We start from the raw sequence: 20,502 nt of genomic DNA, 5'->3' as shown, positions 1-20,502 counted from the left end.
AAGGAGTATAGAGGGCACAAAATCAAAAGTTTATCAGAGAGAGAAAATTAGTTATAACTTAAAAGAGCATAATAAAGAAGTTGTGACGATAAAACTCTTAAGAATTTTCTTCATTCTTTTTGTGTGTTTAAATTAGCCATAAGAAGCTAATTCTCGGTGTTGAGAATTTATGTAACCGAATCTAACTCCATAATCTTTCATATAATTTAATAAAGTGTTATATTAATTAATTGCTTTCTCTCTTACTCATAATGCTTATCCAGGGAGTGTTATATTCAATAAAATGTTGACAAATAAATTGAGTAAAGTTATGTACTCTTAAGAAATTTTGGATGGGACACTTATACCAAATAAGATTACACATGTTGCTAAAAGTAGGCATAAAGAATTGGTGTGCTTTAAGGTGAACTCTGAGAAATCATGACTCAGTAAATTCCCTAGATTCTTTTCTTTAACTGTGAAAGAAGATGTGACTCAGGAAAATTTGGAATTGGAATGAGGGAGTGGTTTGGTTGTGGAATTGCAGATGCAATTGTTTTGTGTTGGAGCAAGCTTTGGTAAGTAATTTAGAGTCTTATTTGGAAGAGGTTAATGTTATGGAGTGGGAGAAGAATAGTTGGATTTGGCAGGGAAATTCAGCTGGAATGTTTTCAGTGAAGGAAGCATACAACTTTTTGGCTCCTTATTCAGAAGAGGATGAAGTTTTTAAAAAATGTTTGGCAACAAATGATTCCTTTGAAGGTACAAGTTTTTGGTTGGCAGCTTCTACACGACCGTAGTTTCGTTACAAAATATAGCAAGCAGAGGAGTAATTTTATCTACAGATGACATTTTCACAGCATGTAATTAATGATGTAATGTCAATGTAGAGTCCACTAACATTTGTTTTTGGAGTGTAACATGTTTGCTAGGCTGTGGTCATGTTGTTTGGAATGCTGGGGTGTTTACTCAGTTGGGCACAAGAATTTGAAGCAACATTTTTAGCATTTTTTCAACAATGGTTCAGTGTAGCAAAAAGCATAAATACATTTGATTCAGTTTATAAAATAAACTTATGCAGTAGTACATTGCTAGAGGTAGAACGGTGATGCAAAATGTGATTGACAGGGTGGGTGCCTAGCATATAAAGGATGTGATGGTTCAGCTAAGGGGAGGTATTTGATGTGATGGAAATTTTAGTTCAAGATTGATCATGTTGGACATTTGGTATTTTATTTGTGAGGAGATAATCCTGAATGTTGGGATATATGGGGGAATGTTTATTTTAATGAACTGTGCTTAGCTTGTTTTTGTATGTGACACCATCGGTCCCTTTATCATATTAATAAAATTCTTTAACCTTTTAAAAAAAATGTGAGAAAAATTAGTGAACTTAATCTTTAATATTTTTAATTTTAATTTATAAATTAATTCTAAATTGTTTTATGAAATTGAACACATTAAAGGATAACTTTTAATTCACTCATTCAAACTTCAATTTGTTTTTTTTTTCCTGAATACTATTAAAATTGAATTAATTAATCAATGTATATGTCCTTGTGAATTTGATACAGACTTGAATGTCCGATGTATTTTCATAACCTTTTATATACAATCTAACAATATTTTTTTTACTCATAATTTTTTTTTATCAATCTCATAAAAAAAATATTAGTTATATATAGTATTTTTGTACACTTATTGTGTATGTTTTTATTCCTTTTTTTTTTCTTCCTGTTTCTTGGTCAAATTAAATCGTTTCTAGCTCCACCCACGATTTGTCCTAGAAAAAATTGTAATCTATAAATTGTCAGACAAGTTTTGAATATTGTCAAAGCGGGTTATAATCATCACCACTATCTAATCAACAAACCATTTACGATTATAAGAAATGAACATGATATAATGAATAAGATGAACATAAAGTCTTAATTAATTGAAACCTATCTGAATTTTGATTTACAATTCTGTTTCAACCAAAAAACAGAGATATGAAATATACCTTTGTTGCTTCTAAAAAAAGAAAGAAAAAAAATAGAAAGAAGAAAGAAAGAAGCTTTTCAATATCTGTGAGCATCTTACTTTTTTTAATGTGAGCACCTTCAAAACCTTCGTTATAGAAAGAAAGAAAAAATGAAATGAAGGATTACTAATCTCACATGTACCAGCTACTGCTCATGCTCTCTATCCATCTATATCTTCCAGCAACTTTCTGCAGCCAAAAATAAAAACTGCACCAGAGGGCCAAACATAATATATGTCAATTATTACCTTGAAATTTCAATATAAAGGAATCAAATAGCCTTATAGCCACTAAAATATATGTAACCCTTATATTGATAAAGCAATTGAATACATATTTATCATTACCATGGTAAAAAAAAAATACATATTTATCATTTAAACAAATGGAAAATAAAGAATATTATATATGTTGTTCAATTAAATAATTTAAAACAATTCAACCTATTTATTGAATGCAATAAAAAAAATTGAATCCATCTGAAAGTATGAACATCTGGTACCAATAGACATATATCCTTCTAATGGCCAAACCCTTATTCGATGAGACCAGACATAAACTTATTTGAAAGAGTAAATATGTATGGAAAATCAAGATCATAGTGTCTTATGTATAAGTCAAAACTGTTTGAATGTCATTAAACACATAAAAGGAGTGTATGTTGGGAGTTCAATTAGTGGATGCCACATAAGCAGATAAAGCATGTCAAAGCCATATTGGATTTTGCCTTTTATCTCATATTCTCTTTCATACAACTCAAAACATAATTTCATTAGGTAAAGGAAGACAAGCATAATTGGTGCTAATAACACTACTATTGAAAAAAATTGAAAATTTTCAATCCCCTCATCTTTCATTATAAGAAAATGTTAACAACACTCTCTTGTTAATAAGTGTTTTAAGAATATCATTTAAATGAAATTTTCTTTTGAAATTCACAATAAAAGTCCTTGGTGCTATTTTTTCATAAAAAATAATCTCTTTAAATTCTTTAATGAATATTTTCTTTTACAAACTTTAACCAATATTTTAAACACAATAACATTATTTTATATAGTTAGCATGCCTATAATTATTGTAACTGACTAAATTATATATGACTTGTGAGGTTAGTAAGACTCTCATTTCATAACTTTTAATAAAATTTAATTTATAATAAATATTTTATTAAAAATATTTTTATTACTAAGCATTACCAAAATTTCTCTTGGACTAAAAAGGTGAGATGTAAAGAAAGATGGGGCGAAAGAAAATGAAAAAACAAAACTAAGAAAAAGTATATTAGTAAACACATTAATTAAATGGAAATAAAAAAAGAAAATAAGAAGAAAAGAAGGATAAATAATTGTTATAATTAGTAATATGATGCGAGAAGAAGAGACATAACATAAATAGGTTAAACATATAATTTAGTCATTCCACGTGTTATATTCTTAATTTGATCCCTATGTAAAAACTTATTAAATCAAGTCATTTTAGTGTAATTGTTACTAGTTTGGTCTTTGCCATCATTGACCCCTTTACACAATTTTAATTTGATCATTTTACATGTAACACATTCTTAATTTAATCCCTACATATAAGAACTAGACTAAGAATGCACTACATGTAACATCCCAAATTTTTCTACTAATACTACAAATTATTATTATTTATTTTTGTATTTATGAAGATTATTTCCTTATAATTATTTTGATTAATTAAATGAATTTGATTGAATTTTTAAAGGTTTTTAATAATAATTATTTATGAAAATTATTTGGTATAATATTATTAATTATGATATTTTTTTATAATTATTATTTGAAGAAAATCATGTTTTAAATTGTTTTGATATTTTATTTTAATTTGATATATATATATATATATATATGTTAATTAATTATTTATTAATTAACAGTCTTGGATTTTTGCAGCTCTGGAACGGGCCGTTCCACTTTGGGAACGGGCCGTTCCGGATGTGATTTTAAAAGAACAAAGTTTGACTCAGAACGAGCCGTTCCACATTGAAACGGGTCGTTCCGGAAACCCCAGAACGGGCCGTTCTGCTTTTGGAACGGGCCGTTCTGGGAGAGGCTTTTGTACGTATTCCGTGTGCCCAGAACGGGCCGTTCCAGATTCGGAACGGGCCGTTCTGGCCGCGACCTGATGCCTATAAATAAAGCGTTTTGCACTCTCTAAAACTCATTTTTTTCATTTTCTAATCTTCTTCCTCCTTTCTCTCTGAAGACGAAGGGGAACCTAGAGGGGGCGACCAACAAGATTCGGCTCCTGCTCATCCAGGTAAGGGGGGGAGTGAGAAACCTCGCTCTGGGTGTGGGATTGTATGCTGGGTAATGGATTGGCCCCCAATCCTGTGTTTGTTGCATTTTTTGTATGCTTATGTATGAGGGGTTTTTCCCAATTGTATCTGTTTTGCCTATTGTTTTCTTATATGTAATTAATCGTATGAATTGATATTTCTATGGGTTCCTGTGGGAAACCCTAAGGGAATGCATTAATAATTGTAAGAGACAAATTTTAAATGTTTTCTGTTTTACCTTTTGAGTTTTCTGTTGTGTTTCTTGATATTTGCTGAGTGTAAATATGTATATAATCTTGAAAATAAACAAGTTTTGATATGAATTAGAGTGCTCTGTGGGTTCCTGTGGGAACCCTATGAGAAACAGACAAAATATGAATGTTTTCTGTTTTGCTTTCTGATTGTTCTGATGTATTCCTTGTTGAATGAGATGTATAAATATGTGTTTATTTTTGAAAATATATCAGTTTTGATATGATTTTGAGTGCTCTGTAGACACTATATGAATATGATGAGATGATGTGAAAAGTGATAATGAGACATGATAATGTGATATGGGAATGAGAAATGATAATGTGATATGAGAATGCATAGAGTCTTGATTGACATGCATCATTTGCATAAGTGTTTTAAGGGTACGATATGGAATACACCGCCAGAGAAGGCCCCCTAGTGTAAAAGCTTTGGGGATTAGTCCTTGGGGATAGCTCGGTTTGGAAGTCCCAGTCTCGCCCATTGTGTGCATGGGATGTATCTTGCACGGCTTAGCTATCCCGACGAGACTCTGGTAGTATATCCTTCTAGTGAGAGTGCGCAGAGAGTGTGACCCGGCATGTACTCCTAGACTACTCTTCGTGTATTGCTAGCGGCAATATGCCATGTGATGTTTTACTGGCGCCACATGCATGATAATATGTAGTCCGTGTCCATGCATATGCATTCTTAATGTTATATGATAAAGTAATGGTTTATGTCTTGGATGAGTGTGATGTTATTATTAATTTATCTATGTTATACTTGTTTTTGTTTGTGTTTGGCTATTTGGCATAGATTTCTACACTGTGAGTCAGAGTGAGATGTTTCTCACTCCCTTTTCTCTTGTGTTGTTTTCTCCAACTGTCATACAGGTTATTATCAGCATGAGGCTGAGGATGTTGGTGATGAAGCTTAGGCTTCTATGTTGGGATTTGCTCTGATAGGACATGTGACATCGGGGCTTAAATAGGATTAGATTGGAATGTTATTTTTATTAAATCATTTTGAAAAGAAAAAAACTCAGTTTCATTTCCTTGTAATTTCTCTACATGTTATTTGGATTAAGTTTATGAATGTGAACTCTTTACCCTTATGTCGTTGGAGATTTGATCGTCTTATGTTGAAGAATTGTATTTTATTTTATTTATTTTATATAATTACTATATATGTATGTTGGGGTAGAGGGTGTCACACTACATGTTAATAATATATAGGTACCAAATTAAAAATTCATAATAGAGTCAACCGTCAATGTATGGTGATAAGTAGGGGTGCAAACAAGTCATACCAAATTTTGGCCGGCTTGAGACTGACCTATAACAAAATTACTAAGTTTGAGTATAATCTATTTATTTTCTATAGGCATTATTTTAAGGTTTGGCTTGTTTTGACTTGAAAGCCTATTTAAATGGCATGTGTAACACTATTGTTTTTGTATATATGTTCTACATGATTATTTTTATATTGTTATATGTTTAATTTTATGTTTTTAGAAGGTAACAGGCAAATAGGGTTGAAAATCCTTAAGAGCTAAGTTATAGAGCTATAATTTTAGTTGAGGTCAAGTAGTTTAACCAAATAAGGAAAGATGTACATATAAATTTTTGGAAACTGAAACTTCATAAGTTTCATTTTAAGAAATCTCTAGTGAGAAGTTAGAGAGGAGCTCTAAGACTAGGAAGACCATTTCTTCATCTGATCTATCTAGGAATCTCCATCTCCTTCCTTGAATTGCTAAGGTCAACCTCTATGGATCACAAATTTGTGGAGAGAAGTCGACCCTTAAGGGTTTTGTAGTTCTTCTCTTCTTCTGATTTTAGCTTTTAAAAAACTAATTGAGGTAAAAAAAGATTATTGGTTGGTTGATTGATGTTGTTTTAAGCCTAATGTTGAGTGAACCTTCATAGGTTGAAGGTTTAAGTGTTGGAAAATGAATTATCGCTTAATGAGTAGGATGAACATGATAAAGCTTTATTCAACGACATGAGATTGCTAAGCAAGCTTTGGCCACTATGGTTGGTCTAAGTTGAGCAACTAAATGCTATAGTCTTGCCAAGCAAGGTGTGGCCTCTATGATAGGCTTGGGGACCCTCACTTAGCGAGATGGTTTCGTCAAGGGAGACTTAGCTGTTAGCAAATTAACTATTTTTGACTCGTTAAGCTAGGCAACTTCGCTAAGCGAGTAATGGTCTCTACCAAGTTGTGTTCTAGGGCTCATTAAGCCAAATGTTGTAGTTGAGTGAGCCTTGATCTTTCTACCTGAGGCCTTTGTTGGAGGTTGCTAAGCTAGAGGTGCTTACAAAGCGAGTTACCCTCGAGCTTCTATTGCATGAGAATCTTAGGATAGATGATGATTATGTTTTCAAGTTGTGATGTTTGCAATATTGTACCATTGTGATAATCTATCAAGTCATTATTACAATGTATTTTATACAAGGCCTATAAATAAATTGTTGTATACAAGCAAAATCTCACATTGTTAGAATAAGAGAACAAACATGAGTTTATACACACACACACACAAAATTTCTATTGGTAGAAGGTCTTTTGGATGATTTTTTGTTTGTGTTGGGTGTTTTTTTTTCTTCTATTAGAATCCAGTTGCTATCACTAACAATTAGTATCAGAGCTAATGGTCGACCAAGTGACCAACATGATGAGTAAAATAGTTGGCAAATGGATATGGATATATGATCCATTTTATCAAAAGTCTTCCTAATGGTGAGTTTATATATGGAAGAAAGTTTTCTTGATGACATGGAAGGTTAGGAGGCGTATTCCTCTATCATGAGTTCATGATAGAGCGACAATACAAGTACTTAGAGCATGATTGGCCTCTATAGACCACCATCGGATATACATGTGGATTGATAGCTTTCGTTGTAAAGGGGGGTAATCCATGATTCTTTGTTTATGGAGAGAATTGTTGGATATAATCAAAGTGTCGCATCATTAAAATAAGATGATAAATATGAGTTTATATATATACACACAAAGTTTACTAGTAGGAAACTTTTTTAGTGATGACCAAAAGTAAAATTATAAGGACTTAAGCTCAAAGTAGACAATATCTTTTACCAATGTTGAGACATGTGTATATGTTAAAAAATCTCTAATACACAACATAGATCAATAAGCCTAAATACGCTAATAGAGCCAAATATTAAATATATTATTATTAATTATATATATTAATTAAATTAAATTAATATAATATTATTTAATTTTAAATAGACTAGCCTATTAGACTTAATAGACCTTTTTATTAAAAGCTTAAACCCTAACATGTTTAGTTAAAAAAAGTTTTCTATAAGTTTAAGTCTAACATTTTTAATGAACTTGTCAAACCATAGGCCTTAACATGATGTCTTACTTATTTTCCTGTTGAGAAGAACCAAATTGTAATGTTTGTTGTTATAGAAATTGATTTAATATATTTTTATGCATATTGATCAAATTATATTTAGCCAAAAAAATAAAAATAAAAAGAAAAGTGATAGGTGTATATTCAAACTCTAATTGATATATACCTAGAGAAATATAAATACAATGTGTAATATATCGTGATAGAAAGCAATGAATAGAGAAAATAAATAAATGTTAATAAGATGTTTAGAGTGATAGAATAGAAGTATAACTAGTAAAATGAAAGATATGGTTTAAGTGTTTGCAATCTTGACCATCCAAAAATCAAAGTTTTGAATATTAATGCTCATGTGAGACATATATAAACCCAAAATCCACAGGAGAGCATTGTACCTTGTTTGAGTAGCATTAGATGCAAGAAAATGAGAAATGGGCATGAGAACTACTTGATTGAGAAATCAAGCGGGAACAACAGTCCTCCCATCCTCACTCTCACACCGTTGTTGATGGGGTTGTTCCTGCGACTGCTGCTGCTGTGGAGTGAGCAACAATTGTGCCTCCATGGGATGTTGTTGTTCTCCATGTTGTTGCACCGGGTAAGGCCCAACATTCTCAAAGCTTCCAAGAGACAAAGAAGGAGGCAAACACTCCACCTGGCTCCCAAACCCACCACCACTCTGCTCAAACCCATTATCAAACTTCATAAACTCTTGCTCCTCATAGTTTCGAAACATAACTTGGTGCTGATGCTGATGCTGATGCTGGTCCTGGTGCTGATCCTGATGTTGGTTTCGTTGTTGATCTTGGTACTGGTCGTGGTGTTGATGAAAATGATGATCCCTAGGTACAAGAGCCATTTGCTGAGCTTCTAGAAACTCCTGCGGTGGTGTGTCACGAATGACCATCTGGTCACCGCCACCACCACCGTGGGCAACCAAAACTTGGGAGGCCACATTGTTGGCGCCGCCACAATTATTGAACATAGATTGATGATGCAAATGGGGCAGCATGGGTGGCAACATGCCAGGATTGGCCAAGAGAACCTGCATGGCTTGGGGGCTAACATACGTGGATAACTCCTTCTTGGCGTTGTGAAGCTCCGTTTGGATTTGACGGAGCCGTTGCTGCAGCAGGGAGATGAACCCCACGCAGCCATACACGGGGTCCCTCAAGCGCGCCTCCGCCTCGTACGCCAGCGACTTAACGGCGTCTTCACGTTGCGCCATGCTGAGCTCGTTCAGCAGCTTCGCCACGTTACTCGCGCCGAACACGCGGTGCACGCACGCGAACCGTTGCGGGTTGTCCGGCGGAAAGTACGGCGCGAACACGCACTCCTGAGTGCACTTCCGCCGCAGAAGCTTGCACGCCGCACACGGTGAATTCGACGATGACATCTTCCACAACCTCCCTTCCTCTTCCTTCACCGTCACCTGAATCGTGCAAATTTATCATTTCATAACGTATTAAAAACGCGATCTGATCATTCAATGCATGAGAGATCAAATCATCAAATCACCAAGGCAATGGAAATCAAATGGTTAATCGATTACAAGATTAGGTTATTAATCAAATGTAAATTCAGGAACCAGGGAGATGAATTTCACGTACCGATTTTTGCTTTTGGATTAGAATAATCCATGTTATTGAAATTAAATCTGGATAATTCGGATTTAAAAAGAAAATTCTATAATTTCATGGAAAGTTAATTTGCAGCGGTGAATCTGGATATGACTCTATCTACGCAGTGATGAAGAGGATAGATGAAAGGAAGTGAGAAGGAGCTTACCGAGGTGTGAAATGGAGGCTACAATACAACGTGTAGAATAGAATTTTTCACGGCATCGTTGGTTGAGGCTGAGAACGAGAAATGCGATGAAAAAGGAAGAGATGGAAGCGATTTTAGTTTCTTCAATTTTCAGCGCTACTGTCACGAGCAACCTTATTCCACGTTGCTATATTATTCTTCTTTGCAATTTATATAATGTTATCAGAAGATTTTTTGGTACGTAAACATGCAATGTAACTATTTTCAGAACTTTCGAAATTATTTATTAATATATATATATATATGATGATACATGTTAGAAAAGTAAGCATTTAATAACTTAAAGGAAATATAAACAAACAAAAAAAGAAAAAAAATATATTTCGAGATAGTATACTTTAATTAGCTAGTTTTCAAAATTAATCATATTAATTATTCATCTAATCGATACAAATGATATAAATATCATTAAATAATTTTTTTTAAAATATAAAAACTAATTTAGTAACCTAAAAGCGAGTCTACTGGTGCGATGCATTAAAAAAATAATCTAAAACTAGATAATTTTTTTTTTGTTGAAAATATGAAAGTCTAGTGAATGTCAATTTGAAGGTATATATCACAGTTATACACAAAAAAATTGAAGGTAGCGCAGTTAGAATTAATGAGACACTAGTTTGAGATGAAGATTTTAATCATTAAAATTTAGACTTTTTTTTTGTTGTTGAATATTTTGGATGTCAATTAATATTTTGAAGTTGTTTCGAAGTTTGACAATCTCTGGTAGCGAAAAATATGGGAAGTTTATTACTCTCTTTAAATGGATTTTACCATTCATGTCATATCAAAAAATAAAAATAAAAAATGACAGAATCATGTCATATTAATTTTACAAATGTAGCAGCTTTTCACTCTAATAGTTTAACATTTTTGAGAACTTAAAATAGATCTCTCATTTTTTATATTTCTTTAAAATAGATTCCATGAGTTATACCTCAATTATTTTTTAATCTTCAAAAGTTGATTCTTATATAAAAATATTCATACACATGATTCTTAATGTTAATAACACCTAACAACTATTAGAGAAACTATCTACAAGTGCTTCAACGTGGTGACTAAAATTCCGGCATATAGTAACACTATGAAAAGTAGAGAAAGCCTACCAAACCTTTTGATAAGAAGCATTAGTTATAGTGACCATAGGACAAGATAAAAGAGATAAAGTTGTTGTCCTCCGTGTAAAAGTTGTTACGAAGTGAGTTGCCAAGTTAGTGCTCAAGTCATGACAATAATGGAATGATCTATATATGTAACTAAGTAAAGTTGTTAATTTCAGTCATAATAATAATAATAATAATAAAAGTAAAGTTGCTAATTGGGACGAGATTTTGAATTCTTTTAATTGATTCCACATGTGAAGCTTGTTTAATTATATCTATTTACATGAAAATTATAAAATCTTACTAATGTTAAAAAAAAATGAACTATAATAACATGGTGCCACTTTAACTCGATTTTCATTATATTTATATTTTTTTTGTTTGAATATTATTTGGCTTTTCATAGTTTTCAAGTATATAAATTTAATATTTTTTTTTTAAAAAAAAAGTGTGTGTATGATGATGTCAATGAAAGTAAAAAGGAAAAGAAAAAAATATTGAACATATAATTAAAAAAATATTTATTTTATTATTAATATAAATAAAATCATATACCAACTCAACTAATACACAAGTAAGATGGGAAGAAAAATACATAATTATATATTTTTCATTCATTTTGTCTCATCTAACCTACTTTGAATCAATAATGAATATATTATTATTTTCACACTTTACTTAAAAAAAAATTGATAAAAATTAAATATATTTTTAGTCTATGAAATTTTTTTTATTTTTGTTATTGAACAAATTTATTTGATTTTAATCTCTGAATTTTATTTCCATAAACAAAACTTTTGACGTGAAAGATAAAAATATTAACGGGAGAAAAAAATTAAAAATTAAAAGTAAAAATAAAATAAAAAATCCAGAGACTAAAATAAGTAATAAACAAATTTATTCAGATACTAAAACTAAAAATCCGCGAAAAGATAAAAAAAACTATAAAAAAAAACTAAAAACATATACCATCCTTTTAATAATAAAAAATTAACTTAACTAAACAATTTGGTTCATGATATATACACCTCCTTTTTTCTATAAGTACACCTCCTTTTTGAAAAAAAAAGTAATTAAAATTTTAAAATATTTTTAATTTTTAATTTTTTAATTTTACATCTACAATATTTAATTTAGTATTTTTTTTCATACATCTTCCTTTTTTTTTTCCTTCAATTTTTACATACACCCCCTTATCTTTCCTTCACCCCACCTATTTTGATAGCATGTGAAAACTAAAAGAGAAAAAAAAAGTATGTGAAAAAGAAGAAGAAAGTAGCAAATTAAAAATTGAAGGTGTAAAATTAGAAAATTAAAAAAAAACTACAATATTTTATAATTTAAAAAAAAATAAAGGAGGTGTACTTAAAAAATAAAGGAAGTGTATATATCATGAGCCTTTTTATAAGTGCACCTCCTTTATTTTTTAAAAAACTATAAAATATTGTCATTTTTATTTTATTTTTTTAATTTTACACCTTTAACTTTTAATTTGCTACTTTCTTTTTTATTCACACACTTTTTTTCTCTTTCAATTTTCACATGCTACTAAAATAGGTGGGGTAAAGGAAAGGTAAGAGAGTACATATAAAAATTGAAAAAAAAAAAGAAAAAAAGAGGAAAGATGTGTAAAAATTTACTAAATAAAATGTTGTGGGTGTAAAATTAAAAAAATAAATAAATAAATAAATTTTAAAAATTTAATTATTTTTTTTAAAAAAGAGGTGTATTTATAGAAAAAAATGAGGTGTATATATCATGAACCAACAATTTGTTGCTATCCTTCACTGTTACTAGTGTGCTTCCGGGCAAAACTACGGCCCAAACAGGCCCAGAAGCTAAACCCCTAATCTCAAAACCCCCATTTCGCGTCACACGGAGTGACAGACAAAACAATCATGGCGCAGTGGTGGCGCTCCGCCGCCGGCCACCTCCGAACGGTGGCGGCGAACCGTTCCTCCACATCGGTGTTCCGTCGCAGACACTACCACACGATCCAAGCCATCCCAAGGGAGAGCAGCGGCAGTAGAGTATCGACCAGAGACCGAATGCAAGGTCGAATACCTGCGGTGGTTTTCTCTCAGAGCCTTCTAGAAAAATCCCACGACGCTCGAACGGCGTCGAAGAAGCACTTGCTCACCGTCGAGAAGAAGCAGATTAAGGCCGTTCTCAGCTCCCTCGACGCGCCTTTCTTCTGCTCCACGCGCTTCCCGCTCCAGATCCGTGCCGGATCCGGATCCTCTCATTTGCTCGAATCCGGAACCGTGTTACCTATCAAGGTTTTTTTTATATATATATATATATGTTTATAATTTTTTATATTTGATTTGAGTTTTTGAGTTGTGGTTTTCGGTAATGTAGATTCACAGGGACGAAGAGAGTGGGCAGATTCTGAATTTGGTGTTTGTTTGGGCTGAGGACGGAATGAAATTGAAGGTGGACGTGCCTGTTGTTTTCGAAGGGGAAGATGCTTGTCCCGGTCTTCAGAAAGGTAACTCGTTTCATTTAATTGTTCTGGAATTCGTGGTTTGGGCTTCATTAGATGGTGTTTGAGTTAAGGAGTGAATGAAATGAAATGTGCAATGCATGAATAAATTGCCCTTATGTGGAGCCCTCTATCCTTCAATGATAAATACCGATAATCCTTTGTATGCCTTACTTAGAGATTTCTTAGCAGAGAGATTCTGGCTTTACTGAAATGCTTTGTTTTAGTGTCATTTTTTTACGCTGTGAACCAATTAGAAATTAGAAGTATTTCTAAGTATGACTTATAGAGTAGTTATTAGAAAAATCAGCAAGTTTACTATGGGCATGTTTGGGTAAACTTCTCCAAAAAATACTTCTTAAAGAGAAAAATATGAAGGAAAAATAAAATAATTTTATCCATAAACTAATTTTAACCTATGAATAAGTTAGTTTTAGCTCATAAAAAAAGTTTATTTTAATTTGTCTCTCTTTTTTTTTTTCCCCGATTGTGCATTTAGAGAAGTTTATCCAAATTGACCTTATACATGGTGACGAATGATTGGATGATAGTGTATATTTTCCTTTATCTTGATAGTATATTTAAATTAAGAAAATTAGGCACTGATAGTGGGAAACCAATTTACATTGTCATCCACTCACAAATCACTATGTATGGTAAGTTTGTTGATTTTTACGATAATTACTTTAAAAGTTCTATCAATGGTGATCTTTGATTGGTTTAGGGTTTAGGGTTTAAAAAAATCACACTAACAGTATATGATCATTAAACTCTTATATTAAAACTTAAAATATAATTTTGGTCCCTTATTTGAATTTTTGGTTTTAGTTTGGCCCTTAAGTTTAAAAAGATTCACTTTGATCCTTTAAGTTGTCCCTGTTAGACTAAGTTGGTCCTTCTGTTAATTTACCAATTACCACACTGATTTTTAACAACTTAGTGACATATGGCAAACTGTAAGAGATGTCATATCATATATGTGTTTGCTACATTAGCTAATATTAACACTAATAATGCAAAAAAAAAAAATTGACGGAAGAACCATTTACGTCCAGTAGAGACACTCTAAGGAACCAAAATGAAATGTTTTAAACATAGAGGACCAAACTAAAACCAAAAGTTCAGATGTGGCACCAAAATTATTATTTTTGCGTAATTTTTTTCACCTTTCCTAAAAACAGTGGCAATCAACGGAAAAATATTGCCAAACGTGAAACTGTCTGTCAATGTGAATTTATACTGTTGTTTACAGTTATTAAATTGTAAATAACTTTTTCTGTTTGAGATACTATAGCTGAAAATTTGGTGCTCATACTTATCAAATCAATTGCTAATTCAAAAGTTTTTATGTAACAAACAAAACGACAGAGAGATCGCTTTGGTAGCTTGAAAACTTTATAACCTTTTTTCCTTTGAAAATTTGGCATATCAACAAACACCAATAGAAAACTAAGGTTCCTTTTGGATTTTCCTCATCAAGAAATTCCAAATGATTCCCTTTAGGAATTAACATCCCGAGTCAAGCATTTCAGAGGACTGTGTTTGCATGCTTCCAAGTTAAATAGGGGCAAGATAGACATGACTGGTTTGACATTTCTTAATAATTCTGACATCTATAACCATGTTGGTTTGTTATTGTTTTTTAGATTGTATGAAATGTTTTTGTCTAGGACTATCTTGTTGATAGACTTTCATTTCTTCTATTCTTTTGCAGTTACCGGGCAATTATATATATTATTGCTTTTTTTGTTCTTCGTGGACATTTCTGTTCTCTCACACATTGATGTTGAAGAACATTCATCATTCTTAAAACATGTTAATTCATCATTCTCAAACATTTGTGACTAAAGTACAGTGGTCGGCTGTCCTATGAAGTGTGTGCTTTCTTAACGTTCTCTTTTTTTTTTTTGTTCTCATGCTCTTTTATTTTGCCTGTGGTGGGTGAGAAAAGTAATTACCCAGAGGCTATGTAACTATAGGTTAAACGCATTAACATTCTGCTTCATCAGCATTTATTGTTTCTTTGAATGGTCAATCTTTCCAGATAACTGTGAAAGACAAGTGAAATCCTTGATAATTAATTTCAATTTAGAGAAAAAGGTAAAAACTGGAGGAAAAATTGTGACTATGCAAAATTACTACCAAGGTTTAATACATTGGTAAGTCGGTACATTTTAAGAATTTTTAATTAGGTCACTAAATTTATAAAAAAAAAGTTTTTACTTAGGTCCTTAAGCTTCTACAATTTTTGTAATTTAGCCTCTAGAGTTAGTAAAACTGTTGCAAATTATTATTTTTGCAGCGGTAGCAAGCTGTCACAACTTAACTCCGGGGACTCAATTACAAAAGTGGTAGAAAATCAAGGACCTGATTACAAATTTTAAAATTTAGAAATCTAAATAAAAATAGCTAAAAAGTTTAGGAACTTACTGATGTATTAAACCCTATTATTTATTACAGCTTATAAAGTACTTATTTGGTAGTATATGCTGACCATCAGTGTTCAGCTTTCCAAATTTCAATGGTCTATGACTTTCGCTTGTTTTGCCTTCGTAAGACTGCTGTTATGTTGGTCAAATTGACTTACATTCTATGCTTTGCTAAAATATGCCGCTGTCTATTTTGAAACACAAGCATTCATAATTCATGTTAGATGCTCTGGATGTAATAATTTTTGGGAAAGTGGGGGGTAGTTGTCGGTTCTTGCAAATATAATATCAGCAGGAATTTTTGTGGTTCTAATGCTAATATTTGTTGAAACTTTTATGCCATTACAGGAGGATTTTTGAATAAGATCAGACCTAGTCTTAAATATCTTTGTCCATCTGAGCACATTCCTTCTAAAATTGTTGTGGATGTGAGCAATCTAGATATTGAAGATAGGATTTTCATGCGTGACATGGAGGTTCATCCATCCTTGAAGCTTCTTAGTAAGAATGAAAACATGCCCATATGTAAAATAGTTCCAACAAGTTTGGGAAACAAAGAACCTGTTGGAAATGATCAATGAAGCAAAGCAAATATGTTATATTCGACAAAAGGACATTCATTGGAAAAAATGCGGAGTCAGACATGCAGTTTCCAAATAAACATGGCCAACAATTTATTTTGGTGATATTTTGTAGCAGTGATGAGTACAAGCACCTAAGATGTTACAACTGTTTTTGGTGTTAGACTTAATTGACGTTTCAATATAGGTGACTGTTGATTTTCTAATGGATTATTGATTTCCTGCATGTACAAGTTAAATATTGAAGTTCTTGAACATGACTAGGGATATAGTAATATATATACACGCATCGAAGGCACCGTTTGCAAGTGACATGTCTCTTGGGATAATATTTTGGAAGGACAAACATAGGTTTAGTGAATCTCCCTTTAGAAGTATTTATTTCTTAAATAATCTCAGTAGTTACTTTGACAAGAAAGATGAGTCTGTATCGACGCGGTTTAGCTTAGCTAAAGGATGAATCTTTGAATAAGAATTATTGAAACAGTATAATATTCGGTCTGCATGAGAATTGGTCTCGTTAAATTCTGACATGTCTCATTGGCTTTCTGTTCTGAGTATTCATGTGTTCTTGAAGACTTTATGTTTTTTTTGTGTCTTTCCTTTTCACCTTCTACTCTGCAATGGAAATTCTTCCGGTCAGCTGCATAACCATTGATTTCTTGTGTACTTAAAACACTTGGCTGATGTCAGTTAAAGTTGGCTTCGCCATTTCATTTGTATTTGATAAGAAGCTAAAAACAAAATTGACAAAGTCTTTTAGGATATGTTTAGGAAAGAAAATGAAAAGAAAGGAGAAAGCAAGAAATAGAAAAACTTGTATACTCTTATATTGACGAGCAGAAAGGAATAAATAAATTGTTAAAAAAAATGTTTATGCTAATTACAAATGTAATTTTTAATCTATTATTTTTAAATAGAAATATTTATTGAATTTTTAAAAGAATATATATTATAAAAATTACAGAAAAAAGATCATTTTCTGACTATTTTATTCAAATTTAGAGGAAAAGTATTTCTAGTAGGTTCTAATAAAATAATTTATCCCTTTCTTATTCTCTTCTCTAACATAATATTTCTATCTTACATTTCTATTTATTTATATTTTTATATACTCTATTCCTATTAAAATAAACAAAATAATTTAGGTAATTATTATAAAACTAACAAGCTTATCATATGTAATAATTCATAATTAGAAAATTAGATGATAATGCAAGTTGTCGTATATTTTATTTAATTATAAAATATGTCATCGTGTTCTATTTTATTTTAGATAAGTTAGACAACAAAATTTAATATTGTTTAAGAAATGTTAACAAGTATCTTTAAATTATATAGAAAATTTTAAAGAAATGTTATTATTGTCTTTTATCGTAATTTTAAGCATATCTTTATCGCTTCGAACACGATAATAAATATATAATATATTTATTACGAGATCAGTAATAATTATATGTAATATTAATAGCATTACTATCTCTTTTTATAGTAACATACTTATTTCATTTTCTTGAAAAGTTACTCAGCTATACATGTCAATCATAAACAAAATTTGAGATCTTACACCGTTTGGAAGTTTTATATCCTGAGCATTACTAAATTATTCGTGAGCATAAACTTTTACATTTTATATTTCTATGTTTCATTCTTTTTGTTATGTTTTTAATTATATTTTTTTTATTCACCTTATTACTTCAGTTTATGAGACTCAGGTTTTTTTTTATTTATATATATATCTCACGTCTAACATAATTAGATTTGTTATATGCATAAATGTTAAGCGATCTTTTTAATAATTTAAGATAGATAAATTTTAAATTTTTCTTAATATATTTTTTTATGCTTCACACTATTAGATTTAATGTGTATAAAAATGATAGATTATCCTTTTAGAAGATTTATAACAACTCTTAAAAAACGAGTTTAAAACAAAGTTAATCTTACAAAAATATTTATAAAATATAAATTATTTTATTTATATATTTTTTGTTTATCTTATTTATAATTATGTAAGACAGAGTTTAAGAGTTGGTAATTTTTTTTACCCAAAACAATGAAAAGGTTCGTGAAATTGAATGAATTACAGAAATGGGGTATGTATGTATTGGTCAAGGTGGGTGACTTTTGACTAAGTCTTACTTGGACACGTCTCTATTTGGAGTTATTGAGATGTTAATTATGTTATCGCATAGACACTACTTTGATCCACACTTTTCCCGTGATTTAATTATTATGAAAAATGAAGCAGGCTACCTTCGTAAAGTGTTGTTATAGCAATCATGTCATTTGACCGTTTTGTGTGACATAGTGGCTTAACAATAGTCAAAACCAATGTTTTATAACTTCAAACAAACAGGTAAACACAAAGTCAGCTGGAAAAAATACAAGCATATAACACAGTAATGTATTAAAATTGTTTCTATATTTCTTAACTAAAAGCTGAAATTATCCTTTAAAAAATTAAGAATTGAAATTTACTGTATTATAATATTTAAATTTTAAATTAATTTGGTCGGCTTTACAAGATTCAATCTATTATTCTCTTTGGTTTGTATTATTTTATGTTTAAAGTTTTTATACTTTTTAAAAATATTTAATATTAATATATTAAGTCCAAATATTCTCATTTAATATTTTTGACAAAAACAATTATAGGATCGGAATAACAGTTGTTAGATGGTGTAAAAAACTAATTGATATCACTTAAAATGCATAGAACATAAAATAAAATAAAATAAATTGAATAAAGGAGAAAGTCTAATATATATATATATAAATAAAGAATGCTAATATCTTCCCACCTATTTTTTAGTGGGAGTATGTTAGCAACTTATGCCAAAATTTTATGATAAAAAAACCACTCATTTTTTTTATTTGGTTAATTCGTACAAAAGATATTATAATAATTTAATTTAACTTTAAATGAAAATAAAATATTTTCTCTCTCTTATTAATTTCATTTTCCAATTCAAAAGAGAAAAAATATTTTTTTTATTTAAAATTAAATTAAATTACTATAATATTCTTTGTACGAATTAACCAAATCAAAAGAAATGAGTAGTTTTTTTGTCATAAAATTTTGCTTTAGGTTGCTAACATACTTCCACTAAAAAAATAGATGGAAGTATATTACCATTCCATATATATATATATATATATATATATATATATAAAGAATTATGGATCGGAGGGAGCTTAAACATTAATGTTTTTTTTACAAAAATATATTTATAAAATGTTTCTCTCTCTTTTTTTTTTTAACTTCATCAAGTAAACAATTTTTTTTTTTGGATGTGAGATTTTAAGAAAGTGATTATTTTTTCTTGGTGAACTAAAAGTATTTTGGGGTAAAATGATTTTAAGAGAGTAATTAGTTTATATCTCTTAAAATACAAATAGTCTCATCTTTTTTATTTTATTTTTGGAATGCAAAATTTTTGAAAATATATATTAAGTATCTCGTTAGTTTAGGGATAGTTTAGAAAGAAATAGAAATTTAAGTCATATTATTGATCTTAACCCAAAAAAATAACTATTGTTTCATAATTTTTTTTGTGTAATTTGAATCATATAAAAATAAATTAAAAGAAAGAAATAAACACAAAGTTATGTAGAAAAAAAAAAGTCGCATATTAAAAGTGATTTAGTACTTAATTTTTTTAATTAAGAATTGAAATTCAATATCGCACACGTCATCCATGATAAAATAAGGATGTCTTACTAATGATTCATATTTGATAAGTCACAAAATCTATAAAAGATATAAATAAATAAATAAAGAGATATGAGTGTGTGAGAGAGATGTGCCCAATCCATCATATTTCTATGATATATATATATATATATAAAAAATAATAAATAAAAAAATCAACAACCCATATATTACGTGTGTAGGTCTACAATAGGCCTTTATAGTTTATTGTTGGGTCAAGAAAGTTTGACACTACAACATAATCTAAAATTGTAAGATATTAGGTAGGTGGATTTTTCACATTTTTATATACTATTTAACATGTCCAACTCTAATCGATATGAGACTTCACTTCACACTCCCCTTCAAATGTGAATCTCTTCCACATAGTTACGCTCCCCTTCAAGCGAAAATTTTTTCTTCCTACACACTTCTATGGAAACTTTCGGTATAAAGGATA

The 20,502-nt window shown here is 30.4% G+C and overlaps 2 protein-coding genes across 2 annotated transcripts; one reads left to right on the top strand and one right to left on the bottom strand.

Moving 5' to 3' along the window:
• Positions 1 to 1,889: 1,889 nt before the first annotated feature.
• Positions 1,890 to 9,861, bottom strand: LOC109814451 (uncharacterized). The gene is made up of 3 exons (XM_020378882.3): positions 9,712 to 9,861; positions 8,319 to 9,355; positions 1,890 to 2,210 (listed from the first exon to the last, which is right to left on the bottom strand). The coding sequence occupies exon 2, from the start codon at positions 9,317 to 9,319 to the stop codon at positions 8,384 to 8,386; it is 936 nt and encodes a 311-aa protein (XP_020234471.1). The 5' UTR covers positions 9,320 to 9,355; positions 9,712 to 9,861; the 3' UTR covers positions 1,890 to 2,210; positions 8,319 to 8,383.
• A 2,786-nt stretch (positions 9,862 to 12,647) lies between these two features.
• LOC109814457 (Ribosomal protein L25/Gln-tRNA synthetase, anti-codon-binding domain-containing protein) lies at positions 12,648 to 16,574 on the top strand. Its single transcript, XM_020378890.3, has 3 exons — positions 12,648 to 13,132; positions 13,215 to 13,344; positions 16,116 to 16,574. The coding sequence occupies exons 1-3, from the start codon at positions 12,752 to 12,754 to the stop codon at positions 16,346 to 16,348; spliced, it is 744 nt and encodes a 247-aa protein (XP_020234479.1). The 5' UTR covers positions 12,648 to 12,751; the 3' UTR covers positions 16,349 to 16,574.
• Positions 16,575 to 20,502: the final 3,928 nt, after the last annotated feature.

Source organism: Cajanus cajan, chromosome 2, assembly GCF_000230855.2.
Source record: "Cajanus cajan strain Asha chromosome 2, NIPB_CcT2T_4, whole genome shotgun sequence".
NCBI classification, from domain to species: Eukaryota; Viridiplantae; Streptophyta; class Magnoliopsida; order Fabales; family Fabaceae; genus Cajanus; species Cajanus cajan.
Note: the sequence above shows the minus strand (reverse complement) of the source record. Positions and strands in the feature narration are given on the sequence as shown.